The sequence below is a fragment of the Dermacentor variabilis genome, chromosome 1, assembly GCF_050947875.1.
Source record: "Dermacentor variabilis isolate Ectoservices chromosome 1, ASM5094787v1, whole genome shotgun sequence".
NCBI lineage: Eukaryota > Metazoa > Arthropoda > Arachnida > Ixodida > Ixodidae > Dermacentor > Dermacentor variabilis.
In genome coordinates this window covers 268,424,606-268,452,483 of record NC_134568.1, presented here as the reverse complement: position 1 = coordinate 268,452,483, position 27,878 = coordinate 268,424,606, and the positions used below count along the sequence as shown (strand labels likewise).

General features: G+C 46.1%; 1 protein-coding gene across 3 annotated transcripts in view; it reads left to right on the top strand.

The window, feature by feature from the left end:
- Positions 1 to 27,878, top strand: part of Cbp53E (Calbindin 53E) — a 266,973-nt gene that overhangs the window by 11,369 nt on the left and 227,726 nt on the right. For 2 of the 3 annotated variants that reach the window (XM_075675479.1, XM_075675471.1), the window contains exon 1: positions 19,854 to 20,240. The exons of the other annotated variant lie outside the window; for it this stretch is intronic. In XM_075675479.1, coding sequence (XP_075531594.1) covers positions 20,105 to 20,240 — 136 coding nt within the window. In that variant the 5' untranslated portion in view covers positions 19,854 to 20,104. Of the gene's footprint in view, positions 1 to 19,853; positions 20,241 to 27,878 lie in introns of those variants that run through there. 3 annotated transcript variants of the gene reach the window in all.

Genomic DNA, 27,878 nt, shown 5'->3' with positions numbered 1-27,878 from the left:
CAGGGTTATTAATTCGTAAAATCATGCCTGTGTTCTTTTTCGAACTTTGGTATTTCTGAAAATTGTTTTAACAAATTTCAGGCCCTAAATCGAAATTTCGCTTCCAACAGCAAATAGAATGTAAAATTCTCTCTCAAATGTAACAAATTAATTAAGATTGGTCCAGGGGTTATCTCAGAAAAGCGTTTCTGCGTTTTACATGTATTTGAATTGTCCGCGTTGGAGTTGGGCCCCAGCTAACGCTTCCTCTTAATGTCTAATTGGTCGCCACTGTGCGGTCCTTCTAGTTATGGACTCCTCGCAGGCAAGCCAGCGCGTTGAGACGCTCGGCGTGTTTTGATTTGGCCTTGCTGAGGCGTAGTTAGGACACAGCTGCGAGCTTGTGCTGACACTGAACGCGCGGGGACAAGCATTTTACCAAAGAGACTATAACGCTTTCGCATTCCCACAAGTAAGCAGTCTTAAGTGTCTCTGCCGAATTTTTATACATAGTTGAGATCATGGAATTCCTAAATACGTGTACCGTCACCGAGACTACTGTGCTCTCTACAATCGCTTCGCTGCTGAGATTGGCCAACTTGTTACATAACAATGACGTTAGTTCATGCGTGGACCAGCTTACATCAGCTATACAAAGTGCTATGTAAGAATGTATACGAAAATTCTGAAAAAGAAACAGAAAATTTCCTGAATTATTTTCGCATTAGCTGAAATATTACTTCCGCAGTAAGGCAACGGTTCCAGAACCTTTACAAGAAAATGAACGACGAATATTGATTACAACGGTCTGCTATTTTGCCGAACAGTGGCCAAACAAATTCTTCGTCTCGGTGAAACGCGTTGGCATGAAAATAGCGAAGTTAACTTTAAAACTGGCCCTCAAGGTTTCTGGCGCTATGTAAGGATGCAAAGAAAAAATATAGTAAGTTAAACTGTTTTTAACAACTCTGGCACAATCTCATCATCATCATCATCATCATCATCATCATCATCATCATCATCATCATCATCATCATCAGCCTGGTTACGCCCACTGCAGGGCAAAGGCCTTTCCCATATTTCTCCAACAACCCCGGTCATGTACTAATTGTGGCCATGTCGTCCCTGCAAACTTCCTAATCTCATCCGCCCACCTAACTTTCTGCCGCCCCCTGCTACGCTTCCCTTCCCTTGGAATCCAGTCCGTTACTCTTAATGACCATCGGTTATCTTCCCTCCTCATTACATGTCCTGCCCACGCCCCCCCCCCCATTTCTTTTTCTTGATTTCAACTAAGATATCATTAACTAGCGTTTGTTCCCTCACCCAATCTGCTCTTTTCTTATCCCTTAACGTTACCCCTATCATTCTTCTTTCCATAGCTCGTTGCGTCGTTTTCAATTTAAGTAGAACCCTTTTCGTAAGCCTCCAGGTTTCTGCCCCGTAGGTGAGTACTGGTAAGACACAGCTATTATACACTTTTCTCTTGAGGGATAATGGCAACCTGCTGTTCATGATCTGAGAATGCCTGCCAAACGCACCCCAGCCCATTCTTATTCTTCTCATTATTTCCTTCTCATGATCCGGATCCGCCGTTACTACCTGCCCTAAGTAGATGTATTCCCTTACCACTTCCAGTGCCTCGCTACCTATTGTAAATTGCTGTTCTCTTCCGAGACTGTTAAACATTACTATAGTTTTCTGCAGATTAATTTTTAGACCCACTCTTCTGCTTTGCCTCTCCAGGTCAGTGAGCATGCATTGCAATTGGTCCCCTGAGTTACTAAGCAAGGCAATATCATCAGCGAATCGCAAGTTACTAAGGTATTCTCCATTAACTTTTATCCCCAATTCTTCCCAATCCAGGTCTCTGAATACCTCCTGTAAACACGCTGTGAATAGCATTGGAGAGATCGTATCTCCCTGCCTGACGCCTTTCTTTATTGGGATTTTGTTGCTTTGCTTATGGAGAACTATGGTGGCTGTGGAGCCACTATAGATATCTTTCAGTATTTTTACATACGGCTCGTCTACACCCTGATTCCGTAATGCCTCCATGACTGCTGAGGTTTCGACAGAATCAAACACAGTCATGGAGGCATTGCGGAATCAGGCACGATGTACCAGTATCCACCCAGAAGATACCAGTATCTGCAACTCGTTCGCCGAGCACTTTTGCGCCTGTTTTTCTTCGGCATTAGCCCCGATTGATGACGTCACCTTAGTAGCCGGTTCAGACTATCTCTTTTTGTTGTCACTGAGCTCGAGGTTTGCCATTGCATAAGAAAACTGATAGCGAAATTTTCGACAGGTTATGATGGCATTCCTAACTTCATAATGAAAGGCTGCACAGAAATATTTGTTCCTATTTTGACCAACGTGCTTAATATTTCTTTACAAAGTGGGTTTTTCCGTTCTAATAGCCTGTGTTCAAGGTTGGCGATCATTGTGACGTGAAAAATTCCGGCCTGTTTCTCTTCTTTCAGTGTTTTCAAAGTTTTTTGAAATGGTAATACATGAACGAGTGTACGCTTATCTTAAGGGCAAGATTTCTTCCCTTCAACACGGCTTTGTGCAACGTAGGTAAGTAGAAACCAAGATAAACACTTTTCTCAGTTACACCACACCGGCCGTATTTACCCGCAGTTAAATGGACACAGTGTACTTTGATTTGACGAAAGCTTTTGACAAAGTGTGTCATCAGCTACTGCTCCTTAAACTGCACAAAAATGATTGGTGCGATTTCTACTGTAAGGGGTTCGAAAGCTACCTTTCTAATCGAGTAAATTTTACACGATTTGTTTGGTAAAGTTTCCAGCCCATTTTCATTTTTGCGTGGAGTACGTACCTCAAGACTCCCATTTAGGACCACTATTATTTTTGGTGTTTGTAGATGATTGGCTCTGTTCTAAAGGTAAGTCAGAAACTTTGTTGTTTTCTGACGATTTGACTTTGTTTCGGGGAATAAAGTGCGTAAATTACTGCTATACATTGCAGGAGGACGTTTCTTTTTTCATCAGTGGCGTGCTTTAACGTCATGAAAGTGAGTGTGGTGTCTTTTACCAGAAAGCTTGTGCAGACGAATTTTAAGTTCACTTTGTCGAGTGATAGATATTATTCGTTGTGTGCTTGATGTGCGTGACCTTGCGGTTTATGTAGATTCAAGGCTGAATTTTCACCTTCGCGTATTATATATTGTGAGCCGTGCCATGAAGCATTCAGGCTTAATACGTATACTTACAAAGACGTTTCGGCATCCCGATTGTTTCAAAACATTGTTATGCACATAAGCCAGGTCTCTATAAGAGTTTGCTTCTAGTGTGTGGAATTTTATTCGTACCCATCAAAGTAACTTAATATAAACCGTCCAGTGTCGATCCTTTCGCACTTACTACGGCAGATACCCATTCGTCGACGCCGATACTATAACTACACACCCTTGTTAGTGGACTTCAGTATGATTTATTTGCGTGACAGGAGACTCACGTGTAATCTAAAGTTCCTGTAACCAGTTAGGCATGGGCTCATTGATTGTCATGTGTTATTAGCATCGTTGCAGTTTCGGGTTCCGCCACGCAGGTGTTTCGACGTGTTTTACCCTAATCTTTCTCTAACTTGCCCCATGACACGGCTGCAGCAGACGTACAATGCCAGTTCATCTGACATTTGACAGTTCAATTGAGTGTCTATTGGCGCACATGATGCTTGACGTATAGTTGAGTTAAGCAAGCACATATTTTGAAGATTCTTATACAAACTTATGGCTTGTATATTTACTTTGGCATGTAATATTGCTGGAAATTATGTTCTGCTTTCATATTTCATTGTGATCTTGTATGTACTAGTGACCTGGCGCCAAGGCTTTACAGCTGTTGACAGGCACTGAAATAAGCAATAAACAAATTGAACGATAAACAGCAGAACGATGCGCTTGCAGTTCGACCACCAACTACCCAATGACTGAGGTAGGCGGGATGACGGTTAGATACAAACACACATGGATAGATACTTGGCCCCCGGAAAGTGCGTGAAGGTATACCCTAAGAATGGCAACGGATTAAAACGATAACATTATACGTACGAGAATTGCATTCCCGGAATCTGCACCTCATGAACATCGTCCCAGCGCCACACTGTAAGGTGGCAGAATTCACGTGACTCTTGCACGCGTTTTGTGTCTCTGCATCTGTACGTCGTACGAAGGCAGTGGCTTCACTAGGCGGTGCGGCGAGGGCCATCAATGGTACAAGGCGCCACGACGTGCGTGCAGTGCAGAATGCCTTTGATCCTTCTCATTGGACTATCTGTTGCTCCTGACGAATGTTTTCTCGACATTCCAACCTCGTCCGTTGAAATCACCTCGCCAACACAGGGTCGCACTTATGCAAGCCCCCAAAACATGGTACATAGAAACTCAGTAAATGAATAAATTTAATATAATCCGGAAGATTAAAGGAGGGAGGAGTATACTTTAATGAAGAGAAGGGAGAAGAGGTCGACCTGGAGAGAAAAAAATTTAAGATTACTGCTATTACTTATACCCCCTTCCCCCCCTCCCCGCTTTTACTCTTTTGATGCAAAAGCGTCGAATGGCCAATTAAGCGAAAAAGCCGGCGTCTGTCCTCTGTAGCAGCGAAATGGCAGGTAAATTCCCATTGGCTGCGTCGCCACGCCACGAGCTTGCCTTGACGGAGCAGAGCGGGCGAAAGGCAACACCTGCAGCGCTAGCGCGCCAGATGCTGCGTGAGGGGAGAAGACATTGCCGCGACGCCACGTCACCCTCGCTCTCGCTCTCGGAAGCCTGTGTTATCCCTGCGTTCTTTGGCCGCGCAAGGTCTCGCTTGCGTTCTAACTGCGCCTCGTTAAGGCTAAATCAAAACGCGCCAAGCGTCCCGTGTGGAGTTCATAACTCAAAGGACCGCTAAGTGGCGTTCAATTGGGCAATAAAGTTTTCGTATTCACAACTCATAAGTGCTTAGGTGTCCTCGGATTTTTGTACGCCTGTTTTAACACATGTTATAGATGGGCAAAAATCAGTGCGTAAGGGATAAGTTTGGATATGTATGGCGTAATTTCTTTACTACTCTCTAATAAGGAACACATTGTGAAAGATTAGTGACTATGGCGTTGCGCTGCTGAGCTCGAGGTCGTGGCTTAGATCCCGACAGCGGCGGCGACATTTGGATAGTTGCAAAATACAAAAAAAAGCTCGTGCACTTAGATTTAGAACCATATTTAACAAGCCCAGGTGGTCAAAACTAATTCTGAGTTCCCCACTGTGTCGCATGCCTCGCTGTTCTGGCACGTAAAACCACATAATTAATTAAATTTTTATTAATAAAGAAGCAAGCCCAACGTTTTTGATAAGGATGCTATACAAGTTGTCCCAGCTAACTTTAGCGAAACTGTTCAACAGCAACAAAAAAAAAAACATTAAGAAAACACGGTACACGATGCAATTAGAAGACCCACGGTGTTCGGTCGGCAGATATCTGACGACCGAACACCACGTCTTAAAATCGTGTCTTGCAGCATTCTTTTTTTAAATACCTTTTTTCGTTGAACAGATTGGTTAAAGTTAACCGGGACACCCTATATAGCACCTCTATTGCTTATCGTCGTCTGGTGCAGCACTAAACTCTAAAGAAGTGTTCAGAGCCAAAGTCAAGTGCAGACAAGGCTCGGTACTTTCCGATTTGAGGAGATACCTGACGGTTATCTCTTTCGCAACGAGCTCACAGCCGATTTTAACATCCCCACCGCCAAAGCTATTCCGAGATGGTTCCTTTACGGACTCCCCAAAGATTTCGGGAGGAGCGTACGATGTTGTGGTTTCATCCGTGAAAAAAAAAGAGAGAGAGAACAGAAGAGAATGAGAAAGAACCAGCTACCGTTGAGCTTCCTACAGCCGACAGCAATGCCAGTAAAAAGAGCGCTGGTCGCTTGAGAATTCTAGGAATAAAGGCAGGTTCGCATTAAATCACTGTGCCTGAGCCCACTCTTACATATGTATTAGGACACCTTATACATGTTTGATGCACGTGTAAGGTCGTTATATGGCGGTGGCCCGCGAGTCTGCGAAATTGTGCATGTTCTCGGACTCTCTTCAGTGTTGTTTTTCAATACCACCGCCAATGCACTAACAACTGCGCTAGAGTGTCCCTTTCGCGGTTGGTAGTTTCGGGGGTTCGCATTGTGCACGATGCGAACTTGGACACCTATGGCGTCAGAGCATGTATTTCAAAAGTAACAGCAGGTATTTGCGCGCACGCAGCATAGATGGTACGCGATGCGGAAGTCTTTCACAGGGCGGCTTCCAGCTCATCAGTGATTGAATGAATGAATTCTGGGGTTTAACGTGCCAAAACCTGGATTTGATTATGAGGCACGCCGTGGTGGGGTGCTCTGGATTAATTTTGAACACCAGGGGATCTTTAACGTGCCCCCTATACACGAGACACGGGCGTTTTTGCATTTGGCTCCCATCGAAATACGGACGCCGCGTCCGGGGTTCGATCCCGCTACCTCATGCTTAGTAGCGCAACACCATAGCCATTAAGCCACCGCGACGAGTAGCGCATCAATGATTCTCAGCGTTCTTCTCACAAACATAGGTATTCGCTGTCTTAGATGCCAGTCAATGAAGTGTCATCGTCATGCTGCTGCTCTCATTGTGGCCGTGCTGTCGCCGCCACATTCAAGTTGAAGATGCATGCTATTTAGCACGAAAATGATGAAACATAGATGAGCCTAAATAAGACGAACCCACACAACGATGCGCAGGAAGGAGCTTGACAGAAATTTCAGGAGTTTTGCAGAAAGTTGGGGTTGTTTGGGCACAGCCAATGGAGTAACTGCTGTCAGGATGAATGAGCTCAGTGCCGCAGGAATCACTGAAGCCTGCTAATGATATTCTTTGCTCTAGGACAAAGAGCAGCCGACACCACCCGAAAGGCACTAAAGTGTGTCTAAACTCCACGTGAAGAAAAAAAAAACCTTGCCAGGGACACCTGTATGAGGCGACGCCTTCAGACGGCTGCAGGGTTAAATATCAGCGTAAGAGCGAACGAGCGGAATGGCGGAAGACTTTGGCGAGCGCTTCCTCTGTGGATATCTGGTTCACTGCAACGCATGATGCTATGGCACCTGAAGACACTTTTGAAACAACGCTCCTACTCTGCCGGTACTGTATGTGTTGAAACAAATATTATGCACATTAGTTAACGCATATCACGTTTCGATGGGGCGAAATGTGAAAACGCGTTTGTACTTCGACTTCTACAAACAACCGCAGTTGATCGAAATTACTACGAACGCAACGATGACTTCGGCCTTCGGTGCCCTCGGAATAGTTTAAATAACAGGCTGAGCTTCCAGACTTACGTGTTGCCTACGAATAATTTTTTTTCTTTGCGAGACAAGACGTGGCTACGTTTACGGTATGCTCTGCATGTGGGGGAGAGAAAGAGAGAGGTGAGAAGGGAAAGGAAAGGAGATTAATCAGGCTGAGTCCAGTTGGTCACCTTGCACTGGGGTAGGGGGAAAGGGGGACTGAAAGATGAAAACGAAAGATGTTCACAGTATGCTCGGACACACAACCAACGAAACGTTCATCATTCGCCTTATCACAAGCTGTATAACACAAGCATTCCGGATTAAAAAAAAGACAGCTTCAACTTCCTACAATCGCACCCCGCCATATGATCGCACGAGTCTGCCTTTACCACAGATACTTTTTTTCATGCTTCGCCAGATTTCAACAACCCAATCCTCCCATTGTTTCCCACCACAGCCACTCCAACGCCGTTTTATCCTCGAGATCTATCGCAAGGAACTTTCGGCAATCGTTTTTCTTATGTACGGCTAAGTCTGGAAGGATCCCTCAACCCACATTACAGTGATGAGGGATCACTCTCTGCTCAAAGCCTCCATCACTGTATCTTTGTTAATGTACATCTATACCTCCACTTTCAACTCCCATTCCCATGCAATGCCCATCGATGGGGCCCATGAAGTGTAATAAATAAATAAATAAATAAATAAATAAATAAATAAATAAATAATTTATACATGTGAAATTACTTGTTAAATCAGAATAAGGGCGGCTTGCATGCGGTGGAATGGCGTCATTGCTCCATTGCTTTTGATTGTCGTCTCCGGCGACGCACGCAAAACGTAGTCCATACCCTCCTCATCCATATCCCTTAATTTTATGCGAAGCATATTACTAGGGCTCAACCCAGCTCCTCAGGCGCGGCGGTGTCGCCTTCAATACCACGTGACACCGTGACGTCACGACAGAGGAGAAACGGGGCTCCAACTCGCGCCGTCGCTCGCGGCGTCGCGGCGGTATATAAGCAGCTGCGCTTGCCTCTGCTAGACACTCACGAGGTGAGATGCCTCCTGGAGAAAGAGCTGCTCGTTGGAATGAGAAGCGAAGGTTGCGGCGTGCTACAGAGACTGCTTGTAGGTGGCTTTGCTACGGCGCAGCGACTACGCGCCCCGCATCGGACGCGGTGAGCGTCGAGCAACGCAGCGTTCGGCGCGACAACGAAATGTGCGCCTGAGCAAGCGCCCCACGCCTGAGCCGACGCCGACGACACCGGCTTTTCTGCGACACGAGCTCCTTAACGCTATCGCGTTAAAATAAAGGCTAGTATGCTTCGCATCCTGGGCTTAACCTTAGCTAAGCCACAGCCATTTTTTTCATTTTGAATGACTGGTAAAAATATTTACAGCTTTATGGCCCAACCTTTGCAATTTTAATTCGCTGCCAAGTGTCACTTCAGGCCCTATATCGTTTTCTCGTGCATGAAAAACGAACGGAAGGCAGGCTTGCATTGGTTTCAAGCTCTATCCTCTCAAATCATGGTGCATGACCACTACCACTCCAGTTACACCATAGGATAGAATAGGATAGGATAGGATATGATACACTTTATTGCTCTAATTTACAGAGTCATTCAGCGGTCAGACCGAGTGCTTCCATCTTCTTCTTATCGATGGTGACTCCCGTCTTGCAGGGTTGGCGCCCCTATTCCAGGGCACCACTGAGCGTGGCTGCTCGTCAGGCATGGTGTACCAGCCCCCGTTGGAGGCATGGGTTGCCGCTGGAGTGCCCACTCTCCCACTGCTCCGCACTCGGATTTTCTATATTGTGGAATGTTTTGGTTTTGCTGCATTCCCACGTGATATGATACCATAACGATAAGGCCGGGCTTCTGACTGCAGCCAAAGGAGCAAGTTGGCCACACAGAGCCTAATTCGCGTTTCCCACCTTCTCCACGGTTACCGCTCTCGTCGCTGGCATTCTCTGCGCCTGCTAACAGTAAACGCTTACATGCGCGGAACGTTATGCAAACATGTCAGACACAGATATGTATGCGTACACAAAGCAACACGCGTAACTTAATCCTGATATGCATATGCGTGCATATACAAAACGCGATTCAAAACACCCGAAGGGATAAAATATATCTTTTCGTGCATATCGCTGCCAGTGTCCTCCTTATTTCAGCAAAAGTTCGGACCCGTGCTTAGCCGGAATTTTCTGAAAAAGAAAGAAAGAAAGCTGTTATCAAAACAACGCTGGCATTTAATCCGCTTATAAAAGTTTGTGTTTTTCTTGAATCGATACGAAGCTGTGAAATTGTACCTAACTGTCAGCCAGGCTTCATTCCTATTAGTTCTTCTTCTCATAATAAAGACACGATGCGCAAATTTGTATTTTTTTTCGTGATAGAAAAAAAAACCATGAGATGACGCAGACCCGTTTATTAATAATCAAGATATTAATAATCAAGATAGTTATGAATATCTGTTCCACTAAACAGCGCTAACATTCGCGGAAAAAATTACCTTCGCATAAAAGGCACAGACGTAGGATTACTTCGTGTTTGTTATTCTCTCTCCAGCTCCTCGGCTGAGTTTCATCATAGAGGCTGTTTGACAGATCCAAATATCACATCTGTCCGATGCACCTGCAAAATGTCAAACATGTGAACGTGTTTGTTTCCCTTGTCAAGCCGAGTCGGCACTCTAGAGCGTGACCAGTAATCAAAGCAAATTACTTTGTGCGGTGATACAGCAAAACAGCAGAAAGAGAACTTCTCAAATGTCGCGTCTCGGTTTGTCGGAGTGAATCAGCGTTAGGCGCCGAGGGTTCCCGTCACAAACAATGACTAGACACTGGCGAGCGTCGGGCTGTTCTTATTTGGCTTTCACTGCGACAGCAGTCAAAATCTCGAAAGTGTGTTTGCTGTGTTCGTCCATCCGTGACGCCGACAGCTGTCGTCGTCAATGTCAGCCACGGCCTCTTCTTATGCTTCACCTTCACCTTAAGGCGACAAAGCCTGACAATTCTCAAGCTGCGCTATCACACTTCGCAACTTGTACGGGACTCTGCGCCCCCACAATGACACCAAGAGTAGTGACGTCTGTGCATGTATTTCGGAGGCCACAAAAGGCAACGTTGTAGCGGACCAAAACGCAACGTTTTTTGAATCGCAAAGAAGTTGTTCTTTAGACGATGTGGAGGTCTGCTGTGCCTGCACAAATGCTGTTGCAATAGATAGGGTCAGTGCCAGAAAATCGTCGAATACTGGGTTTTTTTTTTTAGTATCATGAAAAAGAGAGTTACCTACCATCTATGCAAGAACTGAAATCCTATCTTCGCTCAGGAAGCAAACAACCTACCAGAACTGAAAGCCTTGTTGCCTCTGGAAGTATTGTTGTGACAACAATCTGGGCCAAAACTGCGGCAAGCAATACATGAATAACCGCTACAAAAATGTCTCCATATTTCAGTGGAATACCACTGAAATATGGAGACAAACAGTCTTTGAAGGAAGTGTGCTGACTTTCGCAAACTGTTTGTACAATACAACTTTCCAATACATTCCATTCAAGAGGCGGAAATCAGTGACGATTTCCGCCTCTCGAATTATACGATATACAAGACGCCTCGTCTAGGTGCTGATAGTAGAGTGAGAAAGGACTTACCATCGTATCAAACTCAATCCAGTGATTCAGACTTTGCGGAATTCATCGCATGTAAGGTATCCTATGGTAAGCTGCGCATAACAGTGATTACTCTATATCTACAACCTTCAAACCGTATTTCAGTAGAAGAGCTAGTGGATATCTTCAATGTGGCTCATTCTAATGTATATATATATATATGGAGACTTCAATGCCCGTAACATTATCTGGGGCATTGATCACTGGGATGCATGTAGTAATGCTATTGAGTGTGCCACAGATAAATGCAACTTGACTGTTTTAAACGATGGACCTCCAACATTTCTGCGTGGATATAATTATTCAAGCTGCGTAGATGTTACTCTGTGTTCGCAAGATCTAGTGAATGGTGTGGAATGGACAACGGATATGGAAACGCGGGGAAGTGATCATTTTCGTATCCTTGCAAATTACCGTAGCATGCACAATGATATCAGGCGTTACAGCAGACTAACCAACTGCAAAACTTTTCGGTACGGCCTAACGGATCAAATTTATCAACATACAACGGTTGAAAGATTTACTGATTTTTCGCAGGATAATGTGAACATACGCACAAAGAAGGTCTCAATTCCTAAAGATTATGCTGCAGTTGACGGAGAGTATGAACACCTAAGAGCCATCAGATGCAGATACTAAAGAGCGTACTCACGGAACGGAAACTTGTAAGCTTACAAAAATGCTAAGAAAATTCACAATGTAATGCGCAGACGCGTGGAAAATTCAGGCAAACGGCACTGGTGCAATTTCTGCGGCACGCTTTCTCCTCGCACGTCTGTCCCACGAATTTTTCTAGTAATTCGTTCTTTAAGCGGACATGTAACACAGATTCCCATTTCGTGCTCTCGATGTAGCTCGGGACGCGTGTGAGATAATGGTTGCAGATGAATTTCGGGAGCCTATTGCCAGACCTGTTTTTTCATCACAATATGCAGAATTTGATCATTCAATAGTGTTAGCTAAGCAGGAAAATTCTGCTTGCCTATTGGGCACTACATCCTCAATTAGATCATGCTTTCACATTCAGCGAGCTTCAATGTGCAATTGCATCATGTCGCCAAAAGTCTGCTACTGGGCCTGATGGCATTACGTACAATAACCAAGAAACCTCGGGTTGACAGGTACAAATGCTGTCTTAGACATTTATAATAATCTGTGGATAGAAGAAACTGCACCTGGCTCCTGGAAAGTCGCTCGAATCATCCCGATTTTAAAACCGGGTAAGACGACCTTGTGCCTTGAATCTTTCCGCCCAGTTAGTTTGACAAGTTGTTTATGCAAAGTGATGGAGAAAACGATTGACGCGCGAATTCAATGATGCCGTAATGAAACAGATGTGTTGTCCAACTACTTACCAGGTTTTAGAAAACAGAGATGCATAGTGGGTGCAATATTGGATACAGTAACCTGTATGAAACACGAACGTGCACGTGGAAACTTGACGATAGCAGTATTCCTAAACATCAAGAGGGCATTTGACACTGTTAGGCATGTTCATGTTCTGCTAAATATGTTGGAACTCAGAATATCGGGCAGGTCCTTGCGATTGATTTCTGAATTTTTATCAGGTCGCAAAATATTTGTTCAGATGGGTGAAGGAAAGAGTGCTGAACATTTTGTCAAAGAGGGAGTACCACAGGGAAGCGTGCTCAGCCCTTTTCTTTTTAACTGCATCAAGGCTGATTTAACAAGAAGGCTGCCATCACAGTTAAGATTTTCACTGTATGCCGATGATGTGTGTACCTGAACATCTGGGTCTAATGTTCAATTACTTCAGGTGACATTGCAAGAAGTCACCAATAACATTAACTAATTTTTCAGAGATTGGGGGGGTGGAATGGTTCTATCACACGCAAAGACAGCTGCATTGCCATTCACCCGGAGGCGCTTAAAAAATTTTACTCTTAGTCTGGAAGGACATCCTTTAATGATTGTCCCACAGCATCGATCTCTTGGTATAATACTTGATAGGCAGCTATCCTGGGCACCCCACATAAAAAAACTCGAAAACGAGGTCAACGCGATAGTCACTGTTCTTCGGAGTCTTGTAGGCGCATCATGGGGAGGATCAGTATCGTCCATGCTGGCTGTTTACAATGTATTAATACTACAACAAATTGCGTATTCAGCGCCCATCTTTCACGGACTTTCTCACACGTCAGGAGAATGACTTCAAATACTTTTAGCTAGAGGACTACGTATATGTCTAGGATTTCCACGAGCGACTGTCTGTAATAGCTGAGGCTTGCCAATCACCGCTTCCAGTTGTGAGAAGTACAGAAACATGCCGACATTATTTCCGTCTTCAAACACAGCGTAAAAGCCACCCATTGGATCCAGACATAATGCAACGATATAGAAGTTATGTTCCTAAAGCAATTCGAGAAAACTTCATATATTGCCAAGAAATGAATTTTGGAACTCAGATGTCGAATATCTTCCATGGCTGCTTACACGTCCAAAACTCGAATTGTCAGTAGATGGGATACTCAGAAAAACAGACATGTTCATTCAAGTTCCTCAATAACTAGCACTTTACCAGATATATATGCGGTATTAAGGATACAGACACGTCCATACATATGGATCCAGTACAGCAACCTTTTCGACTTCAGCATTCATTACACCGCACGTCAATAAACGCATTTAAGTTATCTCATGCGACTTCGTCCACAACGGCTGAACTATTCGCAACCCTATATGCGATAAACTTTATAACGTCAGTAACAGATGCGCAAAAATGGGTAATTTTCAGCAATTCACAGGCTCCTCGATCTAACATCACTCTGCAGCACAAAAGGAAAAAGAATAAGTGATAGTATAATATGCGAAGCTCTTAAAGACCTCACAAATGCAAGCCAAACGAAGCATGAAATAGTATTCCAGCGGACACCAGGGCATTGTAACATTCCTGGAAACGCAGCAGCCGATGAAGCAGCACGACAAGAACACCTTATAAAGGTGATCTGGTTCCACTCCCAATATCGAAAAATTAATTACGCTGCATTATAAGGGCAACGTCTTTCGGAATGCGTGGAAATAAGTGGTTTGACCAGAATTCTAAGCGCTCGGATTTGCATCATATTGATCCGTTTATTGAATTCAAGTTTCCATTGTCCATAGACAGCAATATGGAAACCCTTATTCATCGATTATGGCCTAGGTACTGCCTACACAAAACATTTCTTACATAGAATTGACCATGCGGAAACTCCGAATGTGATTGTGAATTTGTATATGAAGATATACATCACCTCCTTCTAGATTGCCCACATCACGACACACCAAGCCGCCGACTTAAACCAACCGTAATTATATGAGACAGCAGTCCTTTCAGTTTAAAAAAATCTTTTGGGTCCTTAGCCAACAACGGCCTTGCAGAAGAGCGCTTTAAAAACATTACAAACTTTTCTCGAAGGCAGCGGCATTGTTAGCTGTTATTACCGTTTTAATGTTCCTTTCATTTCAATGTCTCTGTGCATAGGTGTGTGCTTGTGGATTATGTTATGTTGACTGTTCTGTTGTGACTATATGTGGTAATGCATATACACGATGTATGCACCCCCCGCTGACTAGGTACTGTATTATTAGGCAACAGTCTCATTTGTATTTTTGAGACTTTCTTCTACAGAACTGTGGAGTCATTTAACTTGTGTACTGTATGTATTACAATAGTATTACACAAATCTTCTTCAACGTTATTCAGGCAGGGAACGCAGACCAGGTACAGTTATCCAGAGGAGGGAAAGGTGAGATGTGGTGAGATTAGGGCCTAGTGACCGGCACAACATTGTTCAACGTGGAGATGTTAATCTCTTCATGTGACGCTGGATTTTATTTGGCACTCGTCTGATTGTCCTAAGATCATGAATGGATTGTCTACGCCGTTATCGCCGCTCCGAACGGCGACAGAGTGCATGATTCCCATTCAAAGCGCTGGCGCTCTTCCAGAGGTGGCTGGATGTTGATGTATAATAATTTTGTGCAAGGAGCGCTGGCCAAGCAACCGGTCCAGACTATCCAGCTCCTATAGTGACATCCCCGCTTCGTCTAACTGCCGCACGGACCTTTTCTTTTTTTTTCACAATGGAGGAACTTGAGGCGGCGCTTGCTCTGTGCAAGCGTTCTTCATCCCCGAGAGCAGACGGAATATCCTACCGCGCCTTGTGAAACCTGAGTGAATGGGCACGGAGAGAACTGTTAGGTCTCTACAATGTATCCTGGCCAGATGGAATTGTTCCTGAAGAATGGAAGACAAGCCGCTTGGTTCCTCTCCTGAAGCACGCCAAGTCTCTACTCGAACTCGTCCCAGATCGCTCAATAGCGCTGTCCAGCTGTGTGGGAGCCCTACAACACGTATCCAAATTGCATGGCGGGTTTTCGACGATGCCGCTCATCAATAGACGGTGTTGTTGATCTCACGACCTATGTCCAGCATCAAAATGCATGTAAAAGATTATCTGCAGCTTTGTTCTTAGATGTCAAGGGGGCAGCGATAACGGATCTCACGAGGCTATTCTCGATGCTGTTGAAATAGTTGGGCTTGGGGGTGGAATTTTTCAATGGATTTCTAATTACCTATTTATGAGATCGTTCTTTGCTTGTACCGGCGATGGCCAAATCGCACGACACGACGCCTACCGAGGCGTTCCTCAAGGCGGAGTACTAAGCATCACCCTATTCAACCTAACACTCAATGATCTCGTTGAAAATTTGCCAGTAGCGATCAAGATATCTACGTACGCAGACGGCATATATATATGGACTTCAGGTGTGACACGTCCTCAGATGCGTGTGAGACTTCAAAAAGCTGCTACTCTGACAGCTGTACACCTCCGCAATCAAGGTCTTGAAATTTCGTCAGACAAATATACACTGGTGGCGTTTACTCGCAAACCAATAACACCCTACGCCATCTCTATAAATGGTCAGATCATTTCTTATGAGAAGACTCACAGATTTCTTGTCATAATCATTGATAGAGATCTCTCATGAAGCCCTCACGTGACCTACACAAAGCAGCGCCTGGCAGCAATCTCCCAGCTTTTCAAGTTTCTGGGTGTAAAGATTTGGGGAATGTCAGTGCATTCAATGTTGGAATTGTAGGGGGCACTTTTTCTGAGCTTTTCAAGATATAGTTTGCCCGTGCTGACCAACACTCGACTATTCAAGCTCGGGCTCTCAGAGTTTGTCTTAATTTGCCAAAATGCGGATCAACAGTGGCGACTATTACAATCGTCCGGGACCAGCCAATACAAACACACATTGCGGTTGAAGTGCTGAGAGAGAAAGAGAGAGAGAGAGGCATATAAGGAAGGCAGGGATGTTAACCAATCAAGAGTCCGATTGGCAGAAGGGCGAGAGAGGTGTTGAGAGGGGGGTGTAGAGATGTGCAGAGTCAAAGGCGCTCGCACAATGGAGACGTTCTTAGAAAGCACAAAAGTGCCTTCACTGTCTTCTGAGCCGATAATCGGTGGCGCGGTGTTCTAGTATTGTCTGTTCACTCAGAGGACGATCATCTCGTTGCCTGAATGCGCTGGAGATAGATTGATTGTCTTTGTAGTTCAAATTGAGGACAGTGGCACAATAAGTGGTCAGTGCTCTCATAGCATCCGCAGACATCACATGCACGACTGTAAGCTATTGCAGTTAGTGCTGAATAAGTTTACAGTGAACATTAGGCGCTTTATCCGAGCCCGTTCCCATCATCTTGTAAAGCTACCATCAGAAACGCCGCAGGCATCATTTCTTGTTACGATTTCGGATTATTACACCCGCATTCCATCGGGCTTCACCCCTACAACTAAGCCATCGATTCATCCATGATGTTTGGCTCGACCCGCAGTGCACCTCATGGTACCAGGAATCAGAAAAAAATCACCTGCTCTTAGACAACTATCTCTACTCCTTTTGCACGAGAGCTACGCCAACAACGTACATGTTTATACTGACAAATCAACAACACTCCGGTGTTGCTCTGGAGCCGGGTCTTTTCCATCAAAAGCCAGCACCATCAGTTTCAAGATGTGTCACCCAACGACATCGACGGCTGCGGAACTTGCAGCTCTTCACGCTGCACTTCGTCTCGTCTGCCAAGAACAACCTCGATGATGGCCAGTATTCAGTGACTTGAAGGCAGCACTGCAGTCTTTCCTAACAGCCCTGTGGCGCGGACCACGCGAGCAACTGATATTCGAGAATAGAGAACTAATCCCTACCTTGGCTATGAAAGGACACCACGTGACATTTCAGTGGCTTCCAAGTCACTGCGGTGACATAGGTAACGAACACGCCAATAACGATGCCTGGTAGGCTCATCAAGGTGAAGAAGAGGAGTTGATACCGTTATCAAGGACAGATATCGCTAAGAAACTTTTAATGCTCACCCGGTATATCAAGTTCTTCATGCGGAACACACGAAGTTTTCAAAGCAACCGGCTGCACAACCTAGACTCTTCTCTCCGCCTTCGCATCCCTGCTGGACTCTGCCGACACGAGGCTACCCTGCTTTGTCGAATATGGCTGGGCCGAATTGGATGGGCCGACGACGCCTCGTGTGATGGCTGTGGTAGCAAGGAGACTCTTCAACACCTATGTGACTGTTCTCGCTACAACTTACAGAGACGATCGCTCGCAATCGCGATAGCGCGCTTTGATGAAAGACCTATAATAGAGAAAATCATTTTAGAATGCTTACATCACAGGCCATCGTAACGGAGGGCGACGAGGGTACTGTTGCAGTCTTTAAGGGCAACAGACTTGGACAACTGGCTATAGCCTGAACTGATGTTTATAGTGCTGCAAGTGCTACTGTGCTGTGTGGTGGCGGTATACGGTGGCAGTATTTGACGGTGATTGTATGTCTATGCTCATTTCTTTCTTTCCTCTACTTTGCTATCACTTTACCTCCCCCTCCCCTCTCTCCCCAGCCTAGGGTAGCAAACCAGATCTACCCATCTGGTTAACCACCCTGCCTTTCCCCTTTCTTTTGTTGCTCTCTCTCATTCAACGAGCACATCACTATACGTGCATCTGGTGGGTTGTTGGCTCTGTTCTGTTGTTCCATTACTGCAGTGCGACGGAGCACCAGATATAACTGAAAGTAGCTGTTTCTCATTTAGAAGCTTCTCAGTTGACCGGACGTCCGATTGTGAACGGCATTACATGCTTATGCCAAATGCTGTGAAGGAGCCTTTTTCTAGCAAACGGGCTCCACAAGCTTTATACTACACTTCTTTCAGAAACGAGGATGGTATTTGGTATTCGCTTCAATGTTCGAAGGTTGTTTTTCTCAAGCATTCGTATTTGATTCCATTCGGAAATTTTGCTATTAGAACACGCCTGGGAAATTAATAATAATAATAATAATAATAATAATAATAATAATAATAATAATAATAATAATAATAATAATAAAAACCAGCCTTCTAAGGCAATGCCACAGGTATATTACGCTGTCGATCACCCGGTTCTTGGTGAATCCCCTGCAGTGTAATTGAACCATAGTTTGAGGAAAACAATAAATTGCATTAATAAAAAATGCTCGCAGGGACCTTCCCCGTAAAACGCGTTGATCTCAAGTTGCAGATCATAACAATAGACATGGTCACGTCGAGAGGTCATCGTCGGCAGCCTAAAACACTTGCTAGCCTCTGTGTCCGGCAACGACTCCAACAAAACTATCAAAGGTGAAGCTTCGGGTTTTTGTTGCTTAGTAACTACGTCACTTTCTTGGAAGAGCCCCTTTCTGCGTGTCCACGAAGCATACAGTGGCGTCCCTGTACTAAGCCTAACCACATGCAAGACATACAAGGTCTGCTCGCTGTCACGATCGTGCAGAATTCGCTTTTCTGACGCTATCCACTCCAGGAGTGCCATCAAACCAGACTTTATTTGGCTGACGTGTTGACGCCAAATATTGCTTCCATTTACTTTCTCCTTTAATTCCCTTGGCGGGAAGTGAGTGCTCGTCTTGTCTCGATCACCTCGTGGGCTTCGAGGGGAGAGCCGCGACTTGTTTGTGCTTGCACCGGCGACGCAGTGCGGCAGCGATGGCTGTGCAGGCGGTCCACGGGGAGCGCGGCTTAGACGTGTCCCCGTCGGGCGCACACAGGCGCAGGTCTCCGCCCCAGATCAATGCCCCCGCCGGACACAGCGCCGAGCAATCGCTCACACGGACAGCTCCGCTACAGCAAACAGTGCGTCCCTCTGATTACTACTTTTCCTGCGCCAGGGCTCCTTACGCTGACTTTTCCCTTGTGGGCGAATCCTCAGAATCAGCGTTGCCAGGCAGGCTCGTGGCTGCTGCAGGAGCTACACATTTCCTCTTGTTTTCATTTTATAACCGTTTCTTTCGAAAACCTCACAAGTACCTTGCCACGCTCAAAAGCTCTCTGAACGTTCCATTCCAAGATTACTAAAACTTAGGTGATGATAAGCGCGTTTACTTTTAACAACTCATTTGCAGGGTCTCGACAAGTCCACTCAACTCTCATCTAATATTGCTGTCGGTAAGCTCGGTCGTTCCTCCAATTTATTTTTGTCATGTACTATTCGTTAGTGCTTAACAACACCGCAGCACGGTCTCTGGCACCATCAAGTGCACCTCCCGCACTGCCATTGGCGCTATTAAGTGCATCGCTGCCGCGGCCGGCATTCTTGCCGCTCGACTCATGCGTGGACCTTCCTGTTGCAGCGATGTGACGCGCTCCCGGCACCGCCGGTGCGTCCGAGTGGCGGGCGCGCACCTGCGGCGTGGACCCGCGGCGGCGGCAGGTCGATACTGCGGCTGCGCAGAGGCAAGGATGCGCCCCCCGGCGGAGCGCCGAGCGGCCGACGGTGCTGGGACGCAGTCGGCCGCTTCTCGTCGTCGCCCGCAGAGCACGAGCCGCCGCTGCGCAGAGCCGCCGCACTCAGGCCCGAGCACACCACACACTCACAACAGCGCGCCCCCTTACGCGACAACCCTCCGCCGCCACTCGGCCCTGTCGATCGACCCGCTCAGACGACTTTGAAACGTCTCCCCAATCTTCCTTTACCTGCGTCTCCCACCCTCGTGCCCTGCTCTTGCAGACCACTCCTTTGCCAAAAACTTAACACGAGCGCGATGGCCGAAAGCACCAAGGCAGGCAACAAGAGCAGTGCCAACTTCATGCGCCAGTTCAGGGACAAGAAGACTAGGGAGCTCAAGAACCTGACGGCCAGCCAGTTCATGGACGTCTGGAGCCACTACGACAAGGACGGTCAGTAACGCATGCCACACCTCCCTTTACAACCACCCACGGCCGACGTGCCCAGGAGGTCCCGCGTCCTGGGCGCGCCGGCACCGCGTGCGCGCTCGGCTTTGCAGAGCGACACGCGGCCCACGTGTTGTGCCTCCGGCCTCGCTCGACGGCGACGCTGGCCACCGCGCGAGCAGCCAAAAGTGACGCGTCACGTGGCCGGCACATCTGCCACTTTGCTGCACGCGCACAGATGTGCGATAGCGAGCAGCGCGCGCCCGACTGCCAATCGATCACTCTGGTCAGTCATTCATCAACGTTTCACACCCCGACTGCTGTACCATCGCCATTACTAACCGACGCCCTTGGACGCGTCATGCAATTACCGCATGAAAATTGCGTACTTATAGGGTATAACTTTGTGCCACCGTGCGATGCCAGCGGTTTCGCAGCCAGCGGAAAGCTTTTGCAATTATCATGGATGAAAGTTACACAGAAATCTGAAAGTAAGCGGCGCGGCACAATTTTCTCGCTAGTCTGGTTTCGTTTTTCATTGGTTGAGACAGTGCGTGTGGCTTATGCTCAAACGAAAAAGAACGTGCCCATGTGTGAGCGTTCAAGTCATGATTATAAGCTGTTTAGATAACTAAGCTCGGTTTCTGACTTTTACTTGATAGCATATTCGCTTACGGCAGATATCAATGATGATTGACTTTGATAAATGATGTGTGTGATGCCCTACTGCAACGTCCATATATAGATGTGCTCAACATCGTGTCCTTGCAAGGCCCAATAAACATTTTGATATACACGTCTCCCCTGAAGAGATTTTCTTGTTCTAAAGAAAGAGTTTACTTTGTCATATAGTTTAGGCACGATATGTAAATTTATTACAACCACAGAGGAAAAATATAGCATGAAACAAATGGACAACTTGCAGCAATATACTATACAGTATATGCGCAAGATAGCCCCGCAGCCTCCAGCAGCGCCGCCATGCAAAGGTTCGTAGTATTACTGCGCTTAAACTTCGTGAGCATTTAAGAAAGCAGGTTTGTGGGCTCACACCATATTATGTTGCCTCAGTGGCACCTAATGGCTAGTCTTTCTTTATTTAACTCATTACTTTGCTTTAAAAGAACCTTGGATTGATCGTTTAAATCTCGATAGTTGCTGCACATTCCTAATGGATAATTAGGGACGTAAGCTCGCCACTTCTATGTGCATGTGCTGATGAAAAGCAGTTTGAGCGTCGTTATGGCTGCGTGATTGCTTCGGCTGCAACTCCGACAGACAGAAGAGAATTACGTGTTCCTTGGTGATGTATGCACAATAAAAGGGAATAAAGTCGTTCTGGCTGGCGAAAGTGAATATTTATTAATTTCTATTCTATACTACTCTTTCTTTCTTTCTTTCTTTCTTTCTTTCTTTCTTTCTTTCTTTCTTTCTTTCTTTCTTGTCTGAGCGCCTCTTGGTCGTCTGCTTTACAATAATAAGGCGGCACGCTTGCAACCCTCGTGAAATTTTCAACGCAAACACGTTCCGAGAGCTCTGAACGACCAGAACTCTCTAGCAAGGTTGTTGAATCATTACGCCTGCATTCAGGTGAATCAACTGTTTCTGCTTCAGGCAGTATAATTACATTTACGCGCCTCAGTGGAGAAAGTTAAATCAGGCTATTACTTTTGCCTGGCGTGCGCGCTTCGTCTCACTAGCAAACAATTTACAGACCTTTCTTTTTTTGTGTGTGCCGCTGCTTCTGCTGTTTCAATTCACGACGTAGGAAACTCCCAGTGTAGCGTGTATTTGTGGCACATCGTTTGAGAAGGACTGGCACGGAACAGGTGGAACATAACGTTGCGAAACGTGCGGTGATTAGACCACTGAAAACGCCCTTTATCATTTGTCTGTTCCGAAAGTTGCGACATATATAAACCTTGAGGAGTCATCAATTGATCTTCAACAGTGCTTTGCGCATTACGACCTGACTACACGTCACCTTGGCAGGGCTTCTATAGCATACAGCGACTGCATTAAATGTTCAGCTTCTTGCATCGGTTCTATCATGGCCACTTATTTATTTTGACGTATGATAGTGACACTGTCTTCGGCGGAAAACTGCAGCTCAGTTTCGCAGAAGATGATGATGCCAACAGGAACCGAAGGAAACACTCTGGTTACTGTTATAGCTCAACTTAGTGCGTGGAAATTTAAAAAAAAACTAAGTAATTCAAATGAAGTAAACCGTTAAGAATTTGCGAAAGCTCCATTAAAACTTTTGATGCTTACAAAAAAAAAACAAATAAAGGCGGTTGCACATCCCATTATCCTAGTAAGAAGCGACTTTGAGGAGACAAGAAAGGAGGACACGAAAGGAGGGCGTTAAGTTTCGCAACGCTCGAGTTAAGATGCGTACGCTTTCCAAAAACAAAGTTAAAAGACGCCGGCGTGTGCAAATGACGCCACTTGAAGTCTGGAGACAAATGGCCAGTAACATAAACCTTGTGAATTTCTTCGGCAAAGGCTTTTTGCTTTTCACAAACGCGCTCGGTTCTGAATGCCGGAGCAGCAGCCTTACGACATCCCTGTATGGCGCCATTCCCCTTCGCAGCCCCCGAAACCGATGCACTGGGTTTCCGCTCCGCCCACGCGCAGTTTCGCCTCTTCAGCACTGCCTCCGCTAAGCTTGCCTAGTGCTGGGACTTGAAGACAATCTATACCGGCGAAGACAGCCAGAGTGTGGATCTAAACCATGGACTGGGTTCGGCTAAAACGGCACGAAATGTCAGCTTGCGCACCACATTTTGACTTTGACTCCATCGCAATGAGATCGCCGTGACCAGATGAATGCTCGTCCTCTATCACTCGCAGATCTGCCTTCAACCCCTTCTCATTTCCATGAGCAGCTGTTGCTGTTGCCGCTTTTTTTTTTTTTTATGTGTCTTAAGCTGTGCCTTGTCCTCTATGCGTCCCTTCTACAGCCCATTTAACATAGTCCGTGCTATTTTTCGTTTTTTTTTTCTTCTTTCATTTAAGCAGACATCGCTTTCTCTTGTTACCTGAATCGAATTTCATTATTTCATTGTCTGTCACTCCGAAGACAGGAAACTCCAACTATAGGCGTTATATGTTTCAAATCAATAGATTTCAAAGCAGTATATTTCAAAAACATCAGGATGCAGATACGTTTCTTTTTCACCAATGGCAGTTCCTTTAGATCTAAGCCCAGAAAAGGACATTTATAATAGTGCTGTCTAGATGATAAAATAATTTTCAGAAACAATATTGAGAAGTTTCAACTGAACATATAAATTTGTTTGTATACACCTGTATATAATCCTTTAAACGTGATTCTTGCATGTTAAACGCCACAATTTAATTTTTGGTCCCTTTTAACGTTAACTGCATTGGCCGTTTTCTTGCACTATGGCGCAGAAATTATTTGCCCGTGAGGGTGCAACTTGTGATCTCGTTTTTCGCGTCTGTCGTTTATAACGAACAGATAGATGAAAAAAAGATGTATTTTTTATTTTTACTTTTTTTTTCACCGGTATGACGATTATCTGCGTGCATGCTTACAGTAAGTTCTGGCTGGCACGTTCCAAACTGTATTTTTAAGAATACTCGTTAGTCAGACTACTCCGACATTTGCTTTTTCTCTAGTTTCTGTGCTTGTTTAGACATAAACGGAAAGTAAACTTTATCAAAAAGTTAAGAAGGCACTGCCTTGGGAATGTGTAAATGCTCAGATTTTCCGAATGCCGAATCAAATATCGAAAGGCTATTTGATTCGACATTCGAAGCAAACAGGCAGTATTCAATTTTTAAATAATTTCGCTGAAATTCTGTGAATATTGTGTGGATGTGTATAGTACCGGGTACGAGAACATGCCGCGGCTCAGTCTGCCGGCAGCGTCTGAGTGACGTATAATGTTGGCTAACGTGCGCAGCGTCGGCTTTCGCGCCAGCTGGGCACCATCGTATGGGCGCGCAATTTTCGGTGGTCAGTGGGCGGGGCGCCACGCCGACCACTGATTGAGCGCGACATTACATACGATAGTGCGTGTCACAACATGGGATTAATACATGTGCACGCAACATCCCCAGAGGGGAGTAAGAGCAATTAATTAAAGTACGCTTGGTCAAACTACCTAATCGCATGCAGGTTTTCAAGTATTTCATCGCTTAGAACATCGGTAGAAAGACGCCGGATTTTGATATCTAACCTGCGTGAAAACTCGAGCTAAGCTCGTGTCGAGAACAATTTCGCGCCCCGGCAGCAGTCCGTCGAAGCGATGTTTAGCTAGTATCAATTGACGTAGGTGCTTGCCAGGCCAGATGCGTGAATGAGTCCAAGGATGGTGCACGTTCACTGCTGTCCGGAAAAAAGCGAGGATCCGACGGCATAACACGCGTCGGTCCGCCACGCAGTTTAGCTGATCGCAGTCGCAGGCTGCTGTCCACCTGTGAGTAACCGCCGCCGGGCAACAGAATCAGCAGGGATCTGAAAAGAACCTGTGCGAAAAGTCGAGGTAAGCTCTTGTCGACAACGACGTCGCGCCCCACCTGTGCTTTTCATGCCAAATCAAAATAAAATCACAGGTTTAGATGTCCCAAAACAATAGACGGGCTGTGAGACACGCCGTACTGGAAGGTTCCGTATTCCTTTCGACCACTCGAGGTTCTTAATGTGCACCTAAATCTATACACACCCAAAGCATTGACATTTCGCCCCCCGTCGGAATACGGCCGCCGCGACCGAGACGCAAACCCGCGTACTTGTGTTCAACAGCAAAACGCCATTTTTGCTCTGCCACCGCTGCTTGCTTGCAGGCCCAGGATTCTTGGCAACTTATAAAGAGTTACATCGTGTTGAGAATTATATGATGTAGATAACTGGTTTTAACATCAGTACCACTGTCGAAAAATAGAACACCGCTTAAGGCTTTCCTGACATTGTTCTTATATGTTCCCCGCGCTGCTTTCTGTTCCATTATTTCCTTACCCATTTGTGGGGTAACAAACCGGACGCTCGTCTGGTTGACCTCCCTGCTTTACCTGCATCCTTGCTTTCTCTCTCTCTTCTCTGTACATGCCCTTGACCTGTTAACTCTTGTTCAGGTAGATCCAAAACTTAGATGCCCTTAGCGATCATAGTTGAACATCATGCTCTAGTGCATCCCTGGTCCTTGCGCCAATAAACCCCATATATCATCATGCTCTAGCAGATTCTATGATCGACAGACAGAGACAAAATGATAAATGAAAGTTCGGGAGGTTAACCAGGACTGAGCCCGGTTGGCTACCCTACAATGGGGAAAGGGAAAGGGGGACGGAAAGATTAAAAAAAGAAGAGAAAGCCTACTGGGGATATAATTCGGTCACTCGGTCCGGATCACAGACGCTGACTCAATCCGGTAGCTTTCAAATATCGCAGCAGCGCTTTTGTGGCCTTTTTTAGCTGCGATATGCGAGGCCATGGTCCCAAAATCTTGTTCAAGGGGAACGGCTTTCTATCAAGCTGATTGAGAGCTGTGCAGAGGTCATGACTTTCATTTTCAAACGATGGGCAGTAGCACAGTAGGTGTTCTGTTGGCGCCGAGCTCCACCACTGGAAAAGCTGGCGCCACCGTCGGCGTGACGTGGCATGAGGAATCACGTGGCCAGAGCGGCCGCGTCGGCTGCTTCGGAAGCGCCGAAGCGAGCTGAAAACGAAAGCTTAAAGTCCCACCTGCGCCGCGGTTCTGATTAAGTGGTGACGCTTTACCACCTTGGGTGTCAGCTTGACAACATCTGAAGCTACTATAATAGGTAGTGACTTCCTTTGGAGGCGTGCGATATGCCGCAGTGCCGCGTACGTCCGGCACTGCGGCTCGGTGCCGCAGTGCCGGACGTACGCAACGGAGCCCGGTGTCAGCCTTATTCACACGTAGCCGCAGGACAAGGAGCTGCGTGAAGCTTGGCTGGCGAAACTTAGAACCGGCAGACAGCCATCGGCTACAACTCGGGTATGCAGCAAGCACAGACGCGAAGAAGATTTCTGCTATGGCGCCGGGACTGCGCGATGTTCGGTGAGTAGCAGAAAACGCGCACTGAGACGCTCGCCCGCGCCAGCTGCCCGGCTCATGTCAGGACGGTTTGGTCTATGAACTTGTTGATGCTAGATACTGGCAAGTTCACTGGAACGGAAAGGCAGTGGTAAGACGCACATTAAAGAAAGGCGTGGCATATGGTCATGTTTGTGTTAAGAATGAATGCACTAGATTACAAAAAAGAAGCAGAGGGAAATCGCACGCTGAGAAGACCGATAAACATACAGTGCGACGCAACTTGAGAAATAATACTGAAATGTCCAAGAACCTAGAAGACAAAAAAAAAAAGATTGAATCGTCGCGACGGCATATCATAGTCACTGTAGGCGTCGAAGTCTATATAACGAAATTATTTTTGAACAGTTCTGATAGCGTCCACGCAACAATGGTTGCTAGTATACTGTCAAATGCTCACATGCTGCGGCCTAAAGCTCACGGCACGGTGCGAAAACGCGCTCACAGCGAAAGCAAAACATTGTGCGCGGACATGCATGCAGACACGCAGTCGGTCGCTGCGAACCCGTGCGATCGCTGCATTGAGGCTTCATTCTGTTATGCCCCACTTGGTTATACAGACAACCTACTATAAGAACATATTTGAAATGGCTTACTTTCAGCGTTTGCCTACCTTTCCCGCAAGAAGCCGGTTCTGGAGACTCCATCGTGGCGACTGCGCGTAGTGGCGTTCGCTGTACGTATTTGGCAAAAAGATAGCGTCTATATACGATTTTGTGCTTTAAGTTTGCCCAAGATTATTATATCGACAGTCAAAAACTTCCCTCGTTTTGAGAGTGCCTACATAAATGTCCAGAAGGGCTGCCGCGTGGTGTTTTTATTGAGCGCCGTAAGCGAAACCTATGAGGAGCGCGCCGCGTGATCCCTCATACTACGCAAGGGAGGCGCTTCCGACAGATGGCGACTCCGTAACTCCTCGCCCCCAATAGTTTCCTCGACACCGCAAGCATTGCACTCGGCGCTATCAGCCATTCCAATCAAAAAGGTATATGCATTAGTGAATGCGACGCCCAAGCGTAAGCGGCACAGCACTGTTTCCTCATTACGCGGAAGCCCTGGTAACAGCCGCAGTTGCATAGATGGATCGAGGGAATGCAATCGATGTTGATTGAATTCAGGTGTGTGCCACTTCTCCAATGTCATACGGTGCGCTAGCTTGCTTGAGTGTTGGGCTGCGTCAGTTCGTGATAAAGGTACAGAAACAAGGGTTGCTCCTTCGTGTGCTTTCCTAGCAGCTTCGTCAGCGAGGCCGTTGCCGGAGATACCGCAATGGACAGGCAGCCATTGAAACACGACGTCGTGTCCTTTCGTGATCATATGATGGTGCATTTCTCGAATCTCCGACACGAGCTGTTCACAGGACCCGCGACGAAGAGATGACAGAAGACATTGTAAGGCCGCCTTCAAATCGCAGAATATTGCCCACTGATCAGCGGGTTGGTTGTTAATATAATCAACGGCACCTCGGAGGGCAACAAGCTCTGAACCAGTCGATGTTGTCAAGTGAGAAATCTTGTATTGGATGCTTAGTAATCGTGATAGTATAACCACT